This window comes from Kryptolebias marmoratus, linkage group LG8 (genome assembly GCF_001649575.2).
Source record: "Kryptolebias marmoratus isolate JLee-2015 linkage group LG8, ASM164957v2, whole genome shotgun sequence".
NCBI lineage: Eukaryota > Metazoa > Chordata > Actinopteri > Cyprinodontiformes > Rivulidae > Kryptolebias > Kryptolebias marmoratus.
In genome coordinates this window covers 18,342,623-18,363,046 of record NC_051437.1, presented here as the reverse complement: position 1 = coordinate 18,363,046, position 20,424 = coordinate 18,342,623, and the positions used below count along the sequence as shown (strand labels likewise).

Here is a 20,424-nt window from a genome sequence, read left to right as displayed (position 1 = left end):
GCCCTTTATTACTCATTATCTATTCTATCTATCTATTATCAGTTCTATTTTGAACAGACTTTATGCACTAATCATTGAGAAAATGAAAAAACGAAGATTAAACCACAATTTGCCACTTTACAAATTTTACTATTTCTGTTTAGAAAAAAATCCAAATAAAACTCCCACACCTAATATTTAAATCTCTTCCAGTTTTTTGTTATTAATTCTTGTTTGAAAGAGTTTCAAGGTCTGGCATTGTGTTGTTTAAAATCCCAACCATTAATTTAGAAAATAATTAATACTGTGTCTACTAAGTCTACTGTCTGGATTGCTCAGTTATCTTGTGTTTTAATCAAAAAGGACATAAAAATTTCCTAATTCAAAAATGCCACATTTGGCTTGCCATAAGGGGAAGCTGTGGTCCAGCTGCATAAACTCTGTTAGTTTATTTAAAATGGTGCCATCACTCCTGACTGCAGCAATACGGGTCGGATGAAAGGAAGGAAAGAAGGAAGGATGAAATATTTAGAGACACAGCGGCCAGTGGCACAGATGATGCCTGATCTGATGAGAGCAAATCACCAAATGTCTCTGTTATTGCTTTTATCTCTGAAGTTATAATTTAAGCTGCAGGCTCTCATAGCTTTTGTGTTTAGATGAACCCTTTTGCAGCTATATTTTGGTTTAGCGTTGAATGTTGTCCTTCAGATGTCCAGAAAAGAAATGCAGAGTCATGCCAAACGTCACACTGCTTTCTCAGTAAAAAAAAAAAATCTGTGGCATCTTTGTGCTTTATACAGAGAGGATTTAGTGATCTACGGGACTAAAATGGAACATTTTTGCCAAATCCTGCAATATATATAATCTGCATTCATAATTAATACTTGAGGGACTTCCTCAGACACTTCTGTGTCTGAGGAAGTCCTCCGTTTTTACTTTGCTCCCCAAAGAACATAGTTTGCCTTTAGATAGAAAAACCAAAGAAGCAATAGGAAAAACTATAATTCAAATTAAGAGCCTTACTAGACAGTGTTTGTGTGGACAATTAGGTAACGGATTCATCAAAATTGAATATTTTAAATTCATCTATGTGAATTTAGTAAAAACATAGTGTTGGTTGAACTCTACTGTATTTAGCCACTAAGTATTGAGAAACAATAAACACTTCTTGTGTTTGTGAAGCTGGGAAATATCATCCATTTCCTTACAAATATTTTACCTGGCTCTACTTAAAAAGTAGGCGAAAACTCCAACCTGGCCTCGTTTTGACGTTAAGACGTACTGAGTACTTTTGTTTCATGTGCAAACTAACAGAAGGTGGTTGTTTCCACAGCCAATTACTTATTTTTGATGAGTCATCCTTAGAGAGGATGTTTTGACACTTGAGGTTTTGTTTTTGGTGTCATGAGTCTGATGTTTTCTCTCTCACACCTCCTCCCTGCTGCCTCCTGCCAGACCCTGAGGGCAGCAGGGAAGACCTACATGATCTTCTTCGTCCTGGTGATCTTTGTGGGCTCGTTCTACTTGGTGAATCTTATTCTGGCTGTGGTCGCCATGGCGTATGAGGAGCAGAACCAGGCCACCATGGAGGAGGCTGCGCAGAAGGAGGAAGAATTCAAGGCCATGCTTGAGCAGCTGAAGAAACAGCAGGAGGAGCAGGTCAGTTCTCTGCAGGCTGGCGTTATCGTTTCACATTATAGCTATTGAAATTGTTTCAACTTTAGCCGTGACGCGTGTTTTTTGACAGACTGCTCCCCCTGCGACCTCCGCTGGCACGGTGTCAGAGGACGCAGTGGAGGACGACGGAGGAGGGCGTCTGTCTGTCAGCTCCTCTGAGATGTCAAAGCTCAGCTCGAAAAGTGCCAAAGAGCGCCGCAACCGCAAAAAGAAGTGGCGACAGAAGGAGCAGGAGAAGGAGAAAGGCGACAGCGAGAAGTTCGTCAAGTCAGAGTCAGATGACGGCAGCAAAAGGAGCCGCTTCCGATTCCCCGATAACCGCCTGGGTCGAAAGTCTTCCATTATGAACCAGGTGAGAGAAGAAAGCAGCAGCTGTATAAGTCCAGACAAGTTCAGGATGAAAAAATAAAATAAAAAAAAAGGTTCATTTGGGGTAAACTAGGAAAAATTGTTGAATGATCCTCATAAACCTGGGCATTGGTTTGAGAAATAATTCAAATTTATTTTCATTAAAAAGTAAACAGTGAGCTTTTAGTTCTTTGGGATCCATACTTTGGTTAGTAAATATCTATAAAAAAACAAACCCAGCTGACTCTAAACATCAAAAATGAACATGTCTGTCCTTGTGATAAATATTTCACAAACATAAAGCAGATTAATCAACACCCTCAAATCGCACATAATTAGAAATAACTTTATCTGCATTAAAAATATAAATCCTCATAAATCATGTGGCAGCAGGAGTGGTGTCAATTTTTATCTTTAGATCTGTCAAAAGTGGAATGTCTCACATCCCATTCTCACACACAGAGGAGCATATAGTGGCCTTAGATGTAGACGGACGTGTCCAGGTTCTGAATTATTCACAGCAACAACATGAATGTTTCAAAGGGAACAGTTTTGCTGCTTTGTTTGAGCTTCACTTTGGCTCCATTTTTGCTCTTTCTGCTGTATCAGCTGTAGGAATTCACAAAGACCGTCCATGACGCATTCAGCACAACAATTAAAACCGCTAATTAGACTTATTTAGATCAGATTACTTTTAACTCGTCATCTGCAGAGGAACAATACCAGGTTCGGTACTATTAACAGGACCCACATTTCCAGCATCTTTGTTGTTTCAGAGGCCTTTTATCTCTATTATTACCCTGTCTGTGTGTGATTTTAATAGTGTAGCATGTCACTGACCTAATTATGCGTTTGCCTGTTATTTATTTTGTGAAATGGTTGATCCAGCAGCGTACGTGTGACAGCACTATGGCTGTATAAAATTTTCCACATACAGCGCTGTTTAAAAGTGTTGTGTTGTCCCTTGTTTTTTGAGATGGACTTTTTGTTATCTTATAACGTGGACCCGATCAATATTTCTGCAAGATTTTTTATTTGGGCTTATTTTCGATCTAGTCATATTCAGTCCAGTACCCGACCGTTTTCAGAGAAATGTTTTTGGCTGTTAAGCCACTTAACTTTGACCTTTGGATCGTTCAGACATAAAAAGACACCCTAAACTTAACAGTGAATTTAGCAAAGAATTTATTTTAAACTGAATCCGTAGAGACTTTGTTAGCAGCAGCCTGTCACAAAGACACAGTTAAAAAAGAATATGGGAAAGTCTGGCTTAGTATGAAAACAATTAGGGGCCTGTTTAAAACTTTTTCACATTTATTCTGGCCTCTAGAATCAGTGATAAGCACCATATAATTTTAAATCAAGAACATCCTGAGACAAATGTTTTCTGTTTTCATTCTCCTTCCTCTCCCTCCTCGTCAGTCTCTCCTGAGCATACCCGGCTCGCCCTTCCTCTCCCGTCACAACAGCAAGAGCAGCATCTTTAGTTTTAAGGGCCGCGGTAAGGACATGGGCTCGGAGACTGAGTTCGCCGACGACGAGCACAGCACGGTGGAGGAGTGCGAGGAGCGCCGCGGCTCCCTCTTCAGCCCCTACCGGCGCAACAGCTACACCGGCTTCCACGGGAAGAGGAACAGCACGGTGGATTGCAATGGAGTGGTGTCACTCATTGGCCCCGGGCCCGGTGGACGCCTTCTGCCTGAGGTGAAAATAGATAAGGCAGCTTCTGACGACAGTGTAAGGAAGTCAATGAGTAGACCTATCTAGGCATGGCCCCCCCCTTCCTCTCTCGTCCGTTACGTTTCTTTCTGGCTCTCTTTCTTCAACTCTGTCATCTTTGCAAGTCCGTATGTATCTCTTGGCTAAGCGCTCGCGCCTTCCCTCCCCCAGCCCCTGCAGTGTATGCTGCCCTCCGATAGTAGGCAAAGGATGGAGAAATTCATTATAATGACAGCGATTATACTACACACCCAACTCTTCCTTTACCATATGTGTTAGTGAAACTGGGTCTATCAATGACTTCCAGTCAGTTTTGTTGTTTGAGAAATGAATGTTTTGAATATCTAATGATCAGACTGAATCAGACATGTTGTTAAAAACCAGCTGCTTCACCACCGACTTATTACATTTTGACAATTTGATCAAATCCTGGTTAATACACATTTTTTATGCACAGAATGGCATAAAGTTCCTGTTGAGCACACGATGTTTGTTATCAACAATGACATAACGATGTGTTAACATGCTTCAGTGTGTTGATGTGTTCCTCCAGGCATCCAGGTCCTCTGCTGTGTGTGGGTAGATCTACAGTAAGAGGCGAAGGACATGGGGGACCAGCACTATAGAGTCATTTTAATCTGCTTCCCTAGTTCCCTAATACTATTCCAGTACAGATAGAAAAGTATCACACACACATCATCCATCATAAAAAAACAACTTTAAGAAACAAAGGAGGGCTGCTGTCCTTGTCTGTCTTTACCTTTATCTGTTTTCCAAACTCTCCCTGGTCAACAGTAGTAAAGTAGTTTGGTCCCATTCTAGTTAGCATGGTAGAATTAGGATTTAATTAGAAAAAGCATGACACAGATACGTAGACAATGTTATCTGTAATTTTCCTCTCCTTCTCTTTGACTTGGAGCATGCTCATGCATGACAACTGGATGGATCTGAACTTCCTGCCTCCATATGATCTCCTGACTTGATGGTTGCAATATAAGTTGTATGTTTTCAAAATAAGAAGGTTTATCAGCATCTGTTTGCAAGTGACATAGAAAAGGCCAGAATTGGGAGATGCTTTTGGAAAAAGAATAATAATAATAATAATTAAAAAAAAAGAAATAACATAGTGATTATATTGCAATGGCAGCAAAGCCTTCATTTTTGCATGACTGGAAATGCATTCATGCAGAAGCAGTTCTCCCTGCGCATTATCTCACATTTATTATCTAATTGGGATGAGCTTTTACATTCAAATACAATTAGGTCAAATAGCCCACTGCTCCCACTTTGGCTGAGACCTGCATGGATTTACAGCACATCTTTTATGAAATCAGCATTGAGACAGAAAAGAGTGAAACATGCTCCTAAAAGAAAAAAAAAATTCAAATCTAACTACTTTATCCTATCAGTGCTGTTGTGCACTTCCCTCCGCCGGCCACCGGTGGTGATGTGGGATGGGGTTCATGTCCTCTCCATGGGTGCTTGATTCTTCCTCTCCTCCTGACAGCCCACTACTGAGGTTGAGGTGAAGAAGAAGCTGTCGGGCTCCCTGATGGTGTCTGTGGACCAGCTCAATACCTCCTTTGGGCGGAAAGAGCGGGCCAACAGTGTCATGAGCGCCATTACCAACACACTAGCGGAGGGTACTGCCACTTTAACCCAGCTATTTAACCTGCTCTTTCTCATTGTTTTTTAACTAGGCCTGCACTCATTGGTTTGACTACTTTGACATGAATTTCCTGCTTATCTGCTTTGCAAATCAAACAGTACCAGATACATACAATGCATACAATTTTTTATATCATATTATACCATTGCATGCATGCACTATGCTCTGGCATGTAATTATGTTTGGTTTTGATATATGATCCGCGCTATGTCTTCAGAACTGGAGGAGTCTCAGCGCAAGTGTCCGCCATGCTGGTATAAGTTTTCTAACACATTCCTGATCTGGGAATGCTCCCCCAAATGGATTAGGATCAAGGAGATTGTAAACCTGATAGTCATGGATCCCTTCGTGGATTTGGCTATTACTATCTGTATCGTCCTCAACACCCTCTTCATGGCCATGGAGCACTACCCCATGACGCCTGACTTTGAGCATATGCTGTCTGTAGGCAATCTGGTGAGTGGCAGTTTTTTAAGCTCTTGTTTTTATTTATTTATTTATTTATTTTATCCTGTCCTATCTCTGATAAAAAAAAAATATGTTCAGCTTCTTCTCAGCAGCCCATAGAGAGGTGCTATTTTTGGAGCATAATTGGCAGCAACTTTCATTATCTACTCAGAGTTGAAAGAGAGTAAGAGGGAGGAGAATAAAATGGCCTCATACCACCTGCAGTTTTTCTGGATTCGTGTTCCGTTCACACACATGCACACACTTGTTCCCTGTCCCTTTTCTTCTGTCATTTTATTCCTTCTCTTGGTGCGAAGAGTTGGTGTTTTCTGGAGTGGGACCAGCCTTGCGTTTCTCCTGGTTAGCTGACTGGTGGGAGGCCTGCATTAATATTTCATGGAGCCTGATCGATGATCTGCACTAAAATGGTGTCTGAATCATGGCTTAGATAAATTCACTATTGATGTTGTTCTCTTTTTTTTCCACGAGTAAACATGAACACTGGCACTGTGATTGTTTACATACATAACCTCAGCCCACCAAACTTTAAAAGAAAAGTACAAAATGACTCAGGCAAAAAATCAAATTACTGCAAAAATCATTCAGTTGTTAATATATATTTATCTGTAGAACAATTTGCCAGGATGGTGTTTAAGTCTTAGAACACCCTAAGACAGTATGTTTGATGTTTTTTCAGGGTTTTAAAATCCCCCAAGCCCTCATTCTATTCATCAGCGGAAAACAATTTGTCTGCCATCTTTCTTTGCTCATCATGCTTCACATTTTCTTCTCTCCTGTGAGACACTTTGCTGGGACATATTCATTTGTTCAAATCATCTCTCCATCCTGCCTGACAGGTGTTCACAGGGATCTTTGCAGGAGAGATGCTCTTCAAGCTTGTGGCCATGGATCCGTACTACTACTTCCAGGAGGCCTGGAACTGCTTCGACGGATTTATTGTAACGCTGAGTTTAGTGGAGCTGGCTCTGGCTGATGTTGAGGGCCTCTCTGTGCTGCGGTCATTCCGATTGGTAAATACTCTTTTGAGCTCCTCGCAGACCAAGATAAGATATATTAAAATGAATCAATTAGGAAAACTACTAACTAAAACACAATCCTCTTCCTCTCTGTGCCTGTCTAACCTCAGCTGAGAGTGTTTAAACTGGCCAAGTCTTGGCCCACCCTCAACATGCTGATTAAGATCATCGGTAACTCAGTGGGAGCGTTGGGAAACCTGACTCTGGTGCTGGCCATCATCGTCTTTATCTTTGCTGTGGTGGGCATGCAGTTGTTTGGAAAGAGCTACAAAGACTGTGTGTGTAAAATCTCTCAAGACTGCGAGCTGCCCCGCTGGCACATGAACGACTTCTTCCACTCTTTTCTGATCGTCTTTCGGGTGCTGTGCGGCGAGTGGATTGAGACCATGTGGGACTGCATGGAGGTGGCGGGCCAGGGGATGTGCCTCATCGTCTTCATGATGGTCATGGTCATTGGTAACCTTGTGGTGAGTGTTCAAACCGATCAGGTGAGATTTAGAACAATTACCACTCTTCCACTGACTTGATATCTTGTTGTGTTTCAAGGTGTTGAACTTGTTCCTTGCCTTGCTGCTGAGCTCATTCAGCGCTGACAACTTGGCCGCGACGGATGACGACGGCGAGCCCAACAATCTGCAGATTTCCGTCATGCGCATCAAGAAGGGCATTGCATGGATAAAAGCGAAGATGCGGCTGCTGATGGCGAGTCTACTGAAGAAACCGCCAATGGAGGACGAGCAGAAGCCTCTGGATGACATGTATGACAAGAAGGTAAACTACATCGGAAATCACACGGGGGTGGACATCAACCGTGACCTGGACTATGCCAAGAATGGCAACGGCACCACCAGCGGCATTGGCAGCAGCGTGGGCAAGTATATGATCGACGAAGACCACATGTCGTTCATCCACAACCCAAACCTGACAGTTTGCGTGCCCATCGCCGTGGGAGAGTCCGACTTTGAGAACCTCAACACAGAGGACTTCAGCAGCGAGTCAGACATTGAGAACAGCAAAGAGGTTAGTTGTTACATTATTCAGCATCATATTTTAAAGCTAGTAAATTGACATGCTCTAATTATCTCAGGTACCAACATGTAGATAATGATCCTGGATTTGTTGCTGTTGTTTATAATCCTCCTCTGCTTTGCACTGTGTGGTTTTCTCTCTGAACGGTAAATTCATGGGTGTGACAGGCAATTCTGCTCTGCTCAGATACTAATGTAACTCCATTACTCAATGGATACATGTAGAGTGGGCAGGCAGTGTGGAAGAATGAATGCCCTCTCACGTCTTCTGATAAAATGCATTTACAAGACTTTCAGAGCAAATGGTCTGCCATTCGATATTCCACTGTAGTGTTCATGTGAATAATATGTAAGACTTATGGCTGCATCTCAACACCGAAAAAGTATCTTCGCACTCAGTTTTAGCCTTTTAAATATTGAGCAACTGGCATTTGAAAAGATAAAATGTATTCCTAAACAGGTCTGCAAGAGCATCATTCGTTAAACATTTACTTTAGTTCCCAGTTTCTTTTTGTCATGCTTGAATGTGTGCACTCATAACATCTGCTTCTCTGCAGCTGGACGACACCAGCTCCTCAGAAGGCAGCACCATCGACATCAAGCCAGACGTAGAGGAGGTGGTGGTGGTGGAGACGGTGGAGGAATACATGGAACCAGAGTCATGTTGGACAGATGGTGAGGCCACTGCTTCCACTGCACCCATTACCTCCACCACGCAGACTCCCCCCAGGCCTGCAGGGTGTAGGAGACTTTCATCATGAGGAATCACTCATGCATGGAAATTATATCAGCCTGTCTTTCCCTCTGATGCTTACATGACTACACTGACGCCTCAGTGCATTTTTAAATAAACATTTTTACATACCAAGGAAGGATTCTGATTGTAAAAGAAAACAAAAAAATATATGAATACAATAAAATAATATAATCTTCTTCAGCCCTATCCTAGATTTTAAAATAAGAAATGTGATGGTGCATTCAGTTCAAATCCTGGTTCTCAGTGGGATCTGCTTCTTTTGTTAAAAAGCTCCACGGCTGTAATAAATGTATGTAATATACATGTATATTTAGGATTGTTGTATTATTAAAGGGGGTCAGCTTAGTAGTCAGCACTATTGCGATATCCTTTGATCTCAGAAGCAATCTGGATTAGCTAAGCATAGTTAACCACACCCTACAAACGGTACAAATTAACACTCAGACTATCGGCAAGAATTAAAAGGCATCATCTTTCGTAGAAAAGAAAATGCAAAATTTCCCAGAAAATGTCTCAGGTGAAAACACAGGGTTGCATTTTGCAGATCATATTTGATCTCACCTCTCGTCTCTTCTGCGTGTCCTCAGCTTGCGTGGCCAAGTATAAATGCTGCGACGTTGACATCACTATGGGCTGGGGGAAGAGCTGGTGGTTCCTGAGGAAAACCTGCTACCTGATCGTGGAACACAACTGGTTTGAGACCCTCATCATCTTCATGATCCTCCTCAGTAGTGGGGCCCTGGTAAGGAGGCTTGTGCCAGCATTCTGCATTGTCTGGAGAGACAGAAACAGACTTTAGAGATGAATGAATAATTCAAGTCCTACAGCAAAAAGAGTTTGACTTACAGGAAATCATGAATTTTGTTCCACTGCATTGAAAACCAGTTTCATGACAGTGAAAATTCCATAATGGATAAGATTGAATAACGAACAATAGGTTCCAGTGTGTTTCTGGAAATGAGGAGGTAAAACACATCAATCTGTGGTGTGGCCATCTGCTTGGGATGAGGGATCCTGCAATTAATAGACATATTTCTGAAAATAAAAGCCGTCCTGTTCTCAAACATGTCAAATGCTTCTAAAATCAACAGCAGTGGCTCTTCTGTAAAGCCTTATTACTTGGAAAATTAGCTGAAACAACTCATGCAGAAACATTTTTCAGGGCTGTAGTGCTGCGTGAAATTTCATTAGCAGAATCATAAATCATGGTGAGACATCTGCAGCTGTCCAGGCTGTAACCGACGGATGTTTTCTGTCTCTCGGCAGGCCTTTGAGGATGTGTACATTGAGCAGAGGAAGACCATTCGGATCATTTTGGAGTATGCTGACAGGGTTTTCACCTACATCTTCATCCTGGAGATGTTGCTGAAGTGGGTTGCTTATGGTTTTGTCAAGTATTTTACCAACGCCTGGTGTTGGCTGGACTTCTTCATTGTGGATGTAAGTCATACTCTTTATTATTTGTTTTTGTGTAAAACATTTTGGAGGTAATTGGTCCTCAACCACACCCTGTTCCAACAACAAACACTGCTGCATTTCTACAGACTATATGTGAGCGGAGCTAAGGCTAAGCTGCCAATTTGCTAAAACAGAGAGCATTTCTTTCTTTATTAGGCTGTTATAAATCAATTTAAATAGATTATGTGTCATTTCAATATACAGTATATTTTTCTTCCATTTGTGTGTTGCCCCTCTTGTTGTCAGTTGGGTGTGGTTAGGTTTAAAAAGTCTGTATTAATTAAATGTTATGGCTTGCATTAGGTGGGAGGATGTGCTGTTTGGAAGAAAAAAAAGGATCTATATTTTATTCACTCTTACTATAAGGACAGTGTTTTGTAAGGCTTTCCAGCCTGTCCAAATCAAACACACATGCCTCTGACACCTTTTACAACTCCATCCAGCAAAACTTTTTAAATCACTTTGAGCTGCTTGAATATGAACTCCACTTTGTCTTTCTGTGCCAAGTTTTCTTTAATTAGAGATAATCAGTTTACCAATTTACAGGTTCTTGCCTGTATTTTTTAGATGAAACTAGACAACATAAATCATACCTGAACAATATTACACTAAGCATGGATGCTAAGACGCTAACAGATAAGAAGTTCTGTTGATTCGAGAACCATGTTCAAGTCATGCTCAGAGAAATGTCAGATACGTGTTTCTGTAAAGTTGTCTCTGCCTGTGTTTCTGACCTGTCAGATGTTTGATATGAGCCTCTGTCCTCTCTCTCTGTGTACTGCTCTGCTCCTCGTGTCGGTCAAGACCAAAAGTCCAGACTATGGGGGGTTTCTTGTCTCTGTCCTCGGCCAGCCTCATGCTAAATTTATTGGGTTTATTTCAGTAGGTTGTAGCTGGAAAAGTTGATTAGACTGGATCATCTTTCAAAACCTTGGAAATACAAGGATAATTTTAAACAACTGATTGCTTAAATCATATCAGTTTTAATTAAAGGTTGAAATTAGGTGCAATGTGGACTGAGTGGCCCAAGTGGGTAGAGTAAGAATTTCCCTGATTTCTGACTTTCGTCTTGAACTAACCACCTCTCCGCAGTGTCCAACACCTCAAGCCAATTCCTGTGAATGGACTCCTGTCAATGGCCAGAAGTTTCCATGCTGATTTATTTTATTCTCCTCAGACCCCCCATCCCCCCACCCCCCTACTTATCAAACACGCATGTACTAGACTGCATAGAGAACTGATATATAGTTTAGCTGCCTTTCCTTTTATGAATTTATAATTGCTTAGGTTGGTACAGCTTGAAGCTAAATACCCAACACAGCTAATTGTAATGACTATCATCAAGAGTTGTACAAACAAGTATAGATTTTGTATTGACTATAATTAAACCACAGTGTTCTGATTCTGGTTATTCCCACTGCAGAATCCCTTCCTCTTGTGTGTTGTCTATATCTAAACACCTGGGGCAGTGCGAAGTGTCATGTTTCCCAAGTTGTAAGCATATTCTAAAGAGTGACGTCCCTCCTTCCCTCTTTATTCATCCTCCTGTTATTCCCTCTTGGAAGTGTAACTTCGGGAATGTGGTGATGTTGTGCTGAGATGTAATGATGGTGGGTGACAGACAGCTGGCGGTAAGTTTGGTCTTCACTTGCGCTCCCCCTTTGAAAAGAAAAAAAAAAATGTAAACGATTGTGCTTGATGAGTTTAAGCTGTATTGTAGCCTACCTGTGCCTCTGCTGTTCTGTGATGTGTGATGAAAACATTGCCATCAACTCAGAAAGAGAGGGGTGGGTCACCATCATTAGACCAGCCTGTATTTTTCTCTTGAGCGTGATTCTTTTTCCTCCTTATTTTACTTTGATCGTCTCGTTTTTCTTTTCGTTTTACTTGTCATTCTGATTATTCATTATAAAAATGTTTATTTTTGTATTTTGTCATGTGTGTGTTATGTTAGAAGCAAGTAACTGCCATGGAAAAGCAGCAGCCTCATCACTGAATAAACTACACATTTACAGAAAAAAATATTGCTATCACAATAGAGAGTTCATCTCTAATTCAGGCAGAGTTCTTTGGAATGTCATGAACAATTAATATTCTACCTGTTGTAGATAGCTCTTTAAATTACCTCAGTTTGAAGAAATATAGAGCAAGCTGATGACTAGTCCAAGCATAGCCAAGACCGTGAATTAGTGCTGTTTTAAAACAACTCCAAGCTTCAAAGTTTCATAGTGGTTCATTCAGAAACTACTTTATAAACAATAACACTACTATCAGTTTCACATTACATAGAATAATGACTGCATCAATTCTGAAGGTATTTGCAAGCTCAGATAGCAGCAGCACTTAGCTGTAGCACTTCAGGTGTAGCATGGAGAGCTTCCAGCAGGAATATTATAATGCTTCAGCCACAATAAGTGTGTAATATAAAATTTAGCCATATAAAGATTTATAAAACAGCATTGATGCAAAATTTTAAAAATTGGACTTAAGCAGCAATCCACTTTGGTCTGAGCATCGCTGAGACTAGCCTTTAGCTCATCAGTTCAATCACAGTTAACCTCTGTTTCTCCAAACTAAGCTTGTTCAAAAAGCTATCTACAACAGGTACAAAGACTTAACTTTTTAAGTAATTGGTCTAATTAAGAAAAAATATTGAACGTGTGTTAGCACGAGGGGTTTTGATGTCATAATCCATTCATTTTTCTTTTTCGCTCAAATTATCATCATTGTTTTTTTTTGTGTTTTTCTTTTTGTTTTTTTGTGTTTTTAGTTTGTTTTAGTTTTGTTTGCTTTGCGCTCTGGTCGTCATGGAATCACAGCCCCAGATGTCATTGGCCTTGCCTTGCAGAGCTCTCTGAGAAGGACGTTGAGATACTGAGGTCGCTACCACACAGCTGGCCCAGCAAGGGGGGCCAGAGCCCAGGCACCCCAAATTGGGGGCTCTCCAAGTGGGTCAGGCTAAAGGTGACAATTACCCCAAATACAGTAGTGTAGATAAAGGCAAAATCTTTATTTTACTGTGTACCCATCAGAACAGCTGTTTAATAATTTGTAAGGCTGACTTATTGGTTTTAAAGACAAACCGTAATTGCGTGGAGCAACGTCAGTAAAAGCTAATTGAGGGTTCTGTTCAGATAACTTCGACTCAATGTTTAAACAGTAATCTGTGAGAAGGAAAGAGACTATGTTGCTCCTTCACTCTTTCCCTTTCTGACAGACTTTTAACAGTTTAAACTCTTTATTTTTCTGATAACTTCATAAGTCAAAATGAAGATTTTGCCTGTGACAAACCTCCCTCCGTGATTTTTGGTAAGCTTTGGATGTTGTGTACTTCTTGCGGTGAGTTTGACCACTTGGTGTCGGTGGCTGGTTGGAGGTGCTTTCACACGTGTTTACTGTTGATATTTTTTCCTTATTTGTAAGGAACTGGGACTCCCCTTGTTCCAGTACCTCCAGCATCAAACCCAAGAAAATTAAATGGGTTAAAATAAAACAAGATCGTCCAGATGGTACAATACCAGACATCATGCTAGAATTATGGAACAGAACTGAAAAGGAGACATTGATTCTCATTCAAAGATACTTCAGATGCCTATATTTGCATTTAGTATCTTACATCCAGTGAAAGACTCCATCTTTAAAACACTTCTCTGTAATGGCAGTCTTAAGGTGACTTCCTCAGGCTCCAGCAGTCATTCATGCCTCACCACTCCCTGAAGAACATTAGTGCAGCTAATGGACCATAATTCCCTCTGTCCATTTCCTCTTTGCTCACCAGTGTAATTCTATATGTGTTCAACCTAAATCAGCTACACAGCCCAAAGCCATTATTGTGGCCACAACGGCTAATGCCTTTCACTGATTTTTTTTAAAAAGAGTTTTGAACATTGATTATGTTGAGGCAAATAGATGCACTTTTGTGACATAATTTGAGGATTTAGCGAGCGTTTTAAAGGACTTGAAGTGTTCTTTGGCTGCATTAATGCCTGGGTTTGCTGCTGCTGGGTGGGATAAGGGGCTGCGCCAGTTTCTTTAAGGTTCTGTGTTAACTGTGTGTAACTCGACTGTACTCTGTGTTCTTTTGTCCTTTCAGTGCCATCCAGTGCTAATAACTATATCAGGTGTGCCCTTAACCTCCATCCCTGTTTTTTTTTGTGTGTGTGGTTCATGTGACTGTGGCTCTCCTGATTGACTCTAAACGCTGTGTGACAAGATGATTTGATGTCTGATAAGGAAAAAAAAATGGCAAAAATGACATTCTTGTACATGTTTACCTGTATTCTTTCTCTTAGGTTCCGTTAGTTTCTCTGTCTTAAATTAAATGGGAATTTATGCCTCAGGCCGAGAGCGACAAGGAGAGACAATGTTAGAAGGGCAAGGGTAAGGCTCTCAAGTCTGTTGGGTTTTTATCAGCTTCCACAGGGCAACCTCTCTCCTTACCTCCCTCCCTAAATCCTCTTCCTCTGTTCTTCCAGTCCTTCCACTTGTATCTTAATCATGTAGCACTCTTCTCTTGCCTAATTTACCCTTTATTTGAGTTTTGTGTCTTTATCTCCTCTCTTTTTCTCAACCACAAGTTTCTTTGCAGGTACAATGGACTTTTAACATCTCGTCAACTGCCCCAAAATAACAGCCAAAAAACCCTTATGACCTACTGCAACTAAAAAATATGACACGCAAAAAACCAGTACTAAACACTGACCTTCTCTCTCAGTGTATATACATGTATAATCTAATGTTATACATGCATATACATGAATAGATTTATGTGTGTATGTCAAGCAACTCTCCGCCTACACCAGGGCCGTCTCTCTTCCCTAGTGAATATTCTCACTTCTAACAGTTTGGAACCTCTTTTGCTTCTCTGTTTTTGTGTAGGTGTCTATAGTCAGCCTTGTAGCTAATGCGCTGGGCTACTCCGATCTAGGGCCCATTAAATCACTCAGGACACTAAGGGCCTTGAGACCCCTCAGAGCCTTGTCACGTTTTGAAGGGATGAGGGTAAGATCCAAAGCTAAGCAGCTGATCCTTCCGCATGCCCATTCAACAGTTTAAAGCATGCTAGAACTGATCTAAAAAAAAAAAAAAAAAAAACAAACTAAGAGGACAAAAAAACCTGATTTCAAACCAGGATATGAGAGCAAAAAAAAATCAACTTTCCATGCGCAGTCCTGTACCATGCCTTTGTTAGAGCGAAGGAAAAAGTCATGATGCAGCTGGGAGACTTGAGTAAAGTAATAGTAAAGTTAAATTGCCAGTAGATTACTATGTATTTGAATTGAAAATTTTAAAGAAACAAAGTCTACTTAAACTTGATTTGTTTGCAACCAAAAATGACTCAAATAGAAACATAATTTTTAATAATAAAGCTGCCTCATCACATAAAAGAAAAACTACAAGTGCTGATTATTTTACTTTGTTTCTTATTGATTGGCCAAAGGGAATGTGAAATTGGTCAAAGCTAACCAAACTTACATGTCATCTCATTGGAGCATTCAGACCAACAATTCAATCAACCACTGCTTTCAATTGAGCTACCCCCACTTCCCCTTCACATGCCCCTGCCCCTCTCCCCCCTGCTCCCATAACCTCCCCCAGCTCACACCATTCCTCAATGCATCTGGCATCGAGAACAACCAGCAGGAACCAGGGAGCTGCAGGACACCCAAAACCTCTGCCCAGTCAGTCACTCCAAAAGCCTGGGTGCGGGCCGGCTGTCAAGCAACCACTCAGAGGAATGTCTCATTTAGAGAGCAGAAATGTCTCGCTGCGACAGTACCCCGTGGTTGCTTCAGCCGCCTCTCCCTAAAGGGATCTGATTGGTCGTCTCAGTGACTGGTGGTAGCGATAGGTTGCACCTGGTTGTTGTCACCTCTTTTTCTCTTTCTGAACCTCTTGGTGTCTTGATCCAATTTCTTCCTACTTCCTACCTCTCACTATTCTTGGACTGGTTGTCTTGTCTTCTAGTTTGAGATTCTGCTCTTCAGCTCAAACTTTCCCCACCTCCTCCTCATCCCCACATATGTGCAGCACTGCGCAGCATCCCCTCCCCCTCCCCCTTCCTTCTCCTACCTTTACCCCCACCCCCCTTATCCCTCCACTGCTCACTCCACCTCGACCCAGTACGGCTGGGCCGGACCTCTGGAGGGTCAACACACTTTTTCCTGCTTGTCCAAGATCTTTCTGCATCAGGGATGGAGACATAAACCACACGCTCCCAGTGTTGTGGCTTTGGGAGGAAAGTATTTGTTAAACTTCTGCCATTGTCAGACTTTTTATTATATATGATCGTAGCAACTGATCTGCCATCAGTCCATGTTGTTGGCAGATTTTAATTTTTCCTAACAGTATTCATATTAAGCATATAAAATCTGTTCCATTGCCTTCTTTTTTGGGAATGCAGGCAGAAGCTTAGCAAATATGTCAGACAGCCATTTCACAAAAGAAAAAAAAAAAGAAAAAAAGAAAACATTTCTGCTATCATGTCATAGCACCACATACTGCAGCGCATACAGCAGGCCCTGGCTTCCCGTTGCCTTCCACTCCCACGGGAAGTGAAACTGGGAGGCAACAGTGGGCCCAGTTAAACTCTGACTTTGAGTTCTGGGTGGGTGGTGGCCCGTAGCTTGACTAGCACTACAGCACTCAGACAAAAACCTCTCAACCATAGACAAAAAAATGTGTTGTCTTTATCTATGACGTCCCAAAAATGACAAACCAAACCAGAGAAGAAGGCCTCTGAAATCATTTAGGGGGCAGATTGACTGAACTAAAATAAATCTTCAGAATTCAGTGAAAGTCTCATTCATACTAAATATCCAGCGACTAAAATGTGATGCCGTTGCACATGAGCAGACATCAGTGCTTTTAGGCCCTGGATAGGCTTTATGGATGTTGTTACATAGAATTACATAGGTTAAAGTATCAACAAGATGTCATTTTTGGGGTTGGAAAGCATGGCACATTTGCCTTAAAATAAACTATTTTTGCTAGTACCAATGCGCCTGTGAATGAACTCATTCACTGGGTGTATGTGGTAAGAAAGGTGAGAGTGGCCCAGTAAAGCAAAGGAAACAAACGAAGGAATTTGACCCTGCTGTATCAGTTTGTTTTTTTCTTTTCAACTATGTCTATGTTCATCAATTGAGGTACTATTTTTGTTTGAACTGGAAATGAAAAATTTGAGGTCAAAGCAATAAATAAATGAGCAGGGAAGTGTATGAATGGAGAGATGGCATTATATAAAAGAGATTATGGAGCGTTAGTGTGTTTGGAACTTCGACCATCTTTGGACAACTTCAGTCTGACTTGGCATGGGCTGGTTTTTGGTTTCGAGGTATACCACAATTTTAGAAAGCCACGGTGTCAGAACCACAAAACTTTCAGTCGTACCATTATACCAGTATAAGATTAATTCCTTATACTGAGATGTCAGAGACAGTACAGGTTCATTTGACGGTTTCTCACCAAATAAAGCACAGATTAGCACCCCACCCTCTTTTAGCTGTTGCTGCGAGCTGTCAGTCACCTGTGTGTGATGGTTGAAAAGAGGAAATCCCATGAATTTTTACTCTTCTTAAAAAATTCTAATGTTTGAAAATCTTTCCAGCAGCGAAAACAAACAGAACAAACCATGACACCCTGTCTGCTTGACCAACGCCACCCATCGTTCTTAAGGGTAATGCCGTTTTAAAACTCAGGTTTTCAACAACCTACAGAAGAAAGCATGTCTGCTGTTGAAATGCGTACAAATGTTTGGCTTGAAATTTAGCGCTTTCCCCTTTCAGTGGAGAAAATTCCTCAGATGAGAAATGAAACGTCTTCAAGAATCAAAAAGAGGTCCAGTTGTCTTTATTTGAACTGTTATTGATGAAATAAACAGAGGCTAAAAACTCTGCTAATTAGCTAAACTCCCAACGTTACTTTACAAAGAGCAGAGCAAAACACATTCACTTGTGTTCTCTCCCTTTCTATATCTGTATCTGTGCATCAAATAAACATCTTTACTACTTAATATATTAACAGTATAGCAGTAATTTTAAAATAGAAGTTATAAATAAAAGCAATTAGGTCATGAGATCCATTCTTATTTTTTTAGTTTATTATCACAGAGCTGTGAAATCATAGTATTTTGTCTCAGGTTTACCATCACCGAATTCTCATACCAGCCCATGTTTAAGCCCGACATACTGCCTAATACATAATGATTATGGGGTATTTAGTCTGTTTTTTGTTCTTTTGTTTCTCTTTATGCTGCAGTGTGGTCTTGGTACTAGATTTTTGAACAGTATATTACAGAGCAAGAATAGCATATTCTCTAAAGTTTCCCCTTTTTAAATGATGTTTAACCAAAACAATTTGAAATAAAACATTCTGTTTCATTTCAATTTTTTTATAGACATGGGGTTTGCTTTAAATTACACATAACCTATTGTTTTAAACTTAGATCTATCAATTCATTCACATTGTGGTAAAGATGTTTTCATGTAAATCTAATAAAGACTTGTCAGGCGCAGAAGTTAGCAGCCCTCCTTTTTTTTACCATCTCTCTATTCAAACATTTCTCTGCTTATTTATGTATTGATTTGAGCGGATTCTGGAGATTGCACAATGCCATGTAACACGCATGTGTAATAACTGCCGATGCACATTAAGCATTTTTGAAAGCCATTTTCCCTCTTTCTGAGAATGCTTTCTACACAGCATGGCCTTTTTTATTTTTAACAACTAAACACTGAATTTTTGGAAAGTAGTTAAAATGTATCTTGGTTTAAACAAAGAGTCATTCTCTCAGCTAGTGGACTGGCTTCACTGTGGAAAATTAAGCTAGCATCAGTTTGGTTCACTACATAAATGATTAATTTTACTATTCGGCACAACATTGTGTCCTGTGGCCAAATTCAACAGCTATGTTCAGCGCTGAGAGAATCCCGCTCTAGAGCTCCTCTCTGTTTGTTTGTAACGAGGAGGGAATATGGCTCCACAAAACGAGTCTGCCAAAGAAATGCATGCTCAGCTGTCTGCCTGAGAGCTGCTGGTTGGCCTGCCTAACACTAGTAATGAGCGGTTCAAGATGTGCTGAGCTTATAAATCTACAGGAAATCTGACTGAATTGTTAGACAGCAATAGGTTTTTGAAAAGTCATGGGAACAATCTAAAAAAGCTTGTTTGGTTTGACTTGGACTAGTTATAGTTATAGAGAAGAGTTATATTGAACAAAAATATAAACGTAACACTTTGGTTTTTGCTCCCATTTTTCCTGAGCTGAACTCAAAGATCCAAGACTTTTTCTATGTACACAACAGGCCTTTTTCTCTCAAATATTGTTCACAAATGTGTGTAAATCTACGTGAGTGAGCACTTCTCCTTTCCTGAGATAATCCATCCCCCTCCCAGGTGTGCCATATCAAGATGCTGATTAGACAGCATGATTATTGCACAGGTGTGTCTGAGGTGGGAACAATATTTGGAAGAAAAAGGCCTATTGTGTACAAAGAAAAAGTCTTGGATCCTTGAGTTTAGCTCATGAAAAATGGGAACAAAAACAAAAGTGCTGAGTTCATATTTTTGTTCAGTATATGTTAGTGAGGTTGACTGTCTAAGTTTGGGGTGGTTAAAGTGGACACTTCATAGTGGTATGGCAAACACTTATTACTGACTTTTATTTTTTACAAACAAAACACATTTTAAAGATACACTCAAAAACAACCAGTGCTTGTGTTAAATTATTTTTTATTGGATGCATGTAACCCAGCGGTGGGCAACCCAGGTCCTGGAGGGCCACTATCCTGCAGGTTTTACTTGTTTCTCTGCTCTAACACACCTGATTTGAATCATTGGGTGATTAACAGAAGTAATTTACCCACAAAATCAGGTGTGTTGTAGCAGGGAAACAAGGAAAACATGCAGGATGGTGGCCCTCGAGGACCAGGATTGCCTACTCCTGATGTAAACCTAACACCTAAAAATTTAGTAATTGAATGAAGATAAAAAAAAAATACATGTAACAACTTTCTGCACATTCGAAAATTAGAGTTAGACAATTAGGTTGTTAAAACGCCTTTAATTTCTAGGCCTGTACATCACAACAAGAGCTATATTATGATTGTGCAGCGGTTGTATTGCTGCACGGCTGACACAACCTAAAACCACGGACAGTACAGGTGCTGGTCATAAAATTAGAATATCATGAAAAAGTAGATTGATTTCAGTAATTCCATTTAAAAAGTGAAACTTGTATATTATATTCATACATTACATACAAACTCATATATTTCAAATGTTTATTTCGTTTAATTTTGA

At 40.5% G+C, this 20,424-nt stretch overlaps 1 protein-coding gene across 5 annotated transcripts in view; it reads left to right on the top strand.

Moving 5' to 3' along the window:
- scn8aa (sodium channel, voltage gated, type VIII, alpha subunit a) overlaps window positions 1-20,424 on the top strand; it is a 52,340-nt gene that overhangs the window by 21,697 nt on the left and 10,219 nt on the right. For 3 of the 5 annotated variants that reach the window (XM_017430904.3, XM_017430905.3, XM_017430906.3), the window contains exons 10-21: window positions 1,438-1,641; window positions 1,730-2,011; window positions 3,430-3,744; window positions 5,234-5,369; window positions 5,613-5,851; window positions 6,700-6,873; window positions 6,990-7,346; window positions 7,426-7,899; window positions 8,465-8,582; window positions 9,252-9,406; window positions 9,931-10,104; window positions 15,001-15,123. In XM_017430904.3, coding sequence (XP_017286393.1) covers window positions 1,438-1,641; window positions 1,730-2,011; window positions 3,430-3,744; window positions 5,234-5,369; window positions 5,613-5,851; window positions 6,700-6,873; window positions 6,990-7,346; window positions 7,426-7,899; window positions 8,465-8,582; window positions 9,252-9,406; window positions 9,931-10,104; window positions 15,001-15,123 — 2,751 coding nt within the window. The remainder of the gene's footprint in view (window positions 1-1,437; window positions 1,642-1,729; window positions 2,012-3,429; window positions 3,745-5,233; window positions 5,370-5,612; window positions 5,852-6,699; window positions 6,874-6,989; window positions 7,347-7,425; window positions 7,900-8,464; window positions 8,583-9,251; window positions 9,407-9,930; window positions 10,105-15,000; window positions 15,124-20,424) is intronic. The other 2 variants (XM_017430907.3, XM_017430908.3) reach the window with 1 other exon arrangement.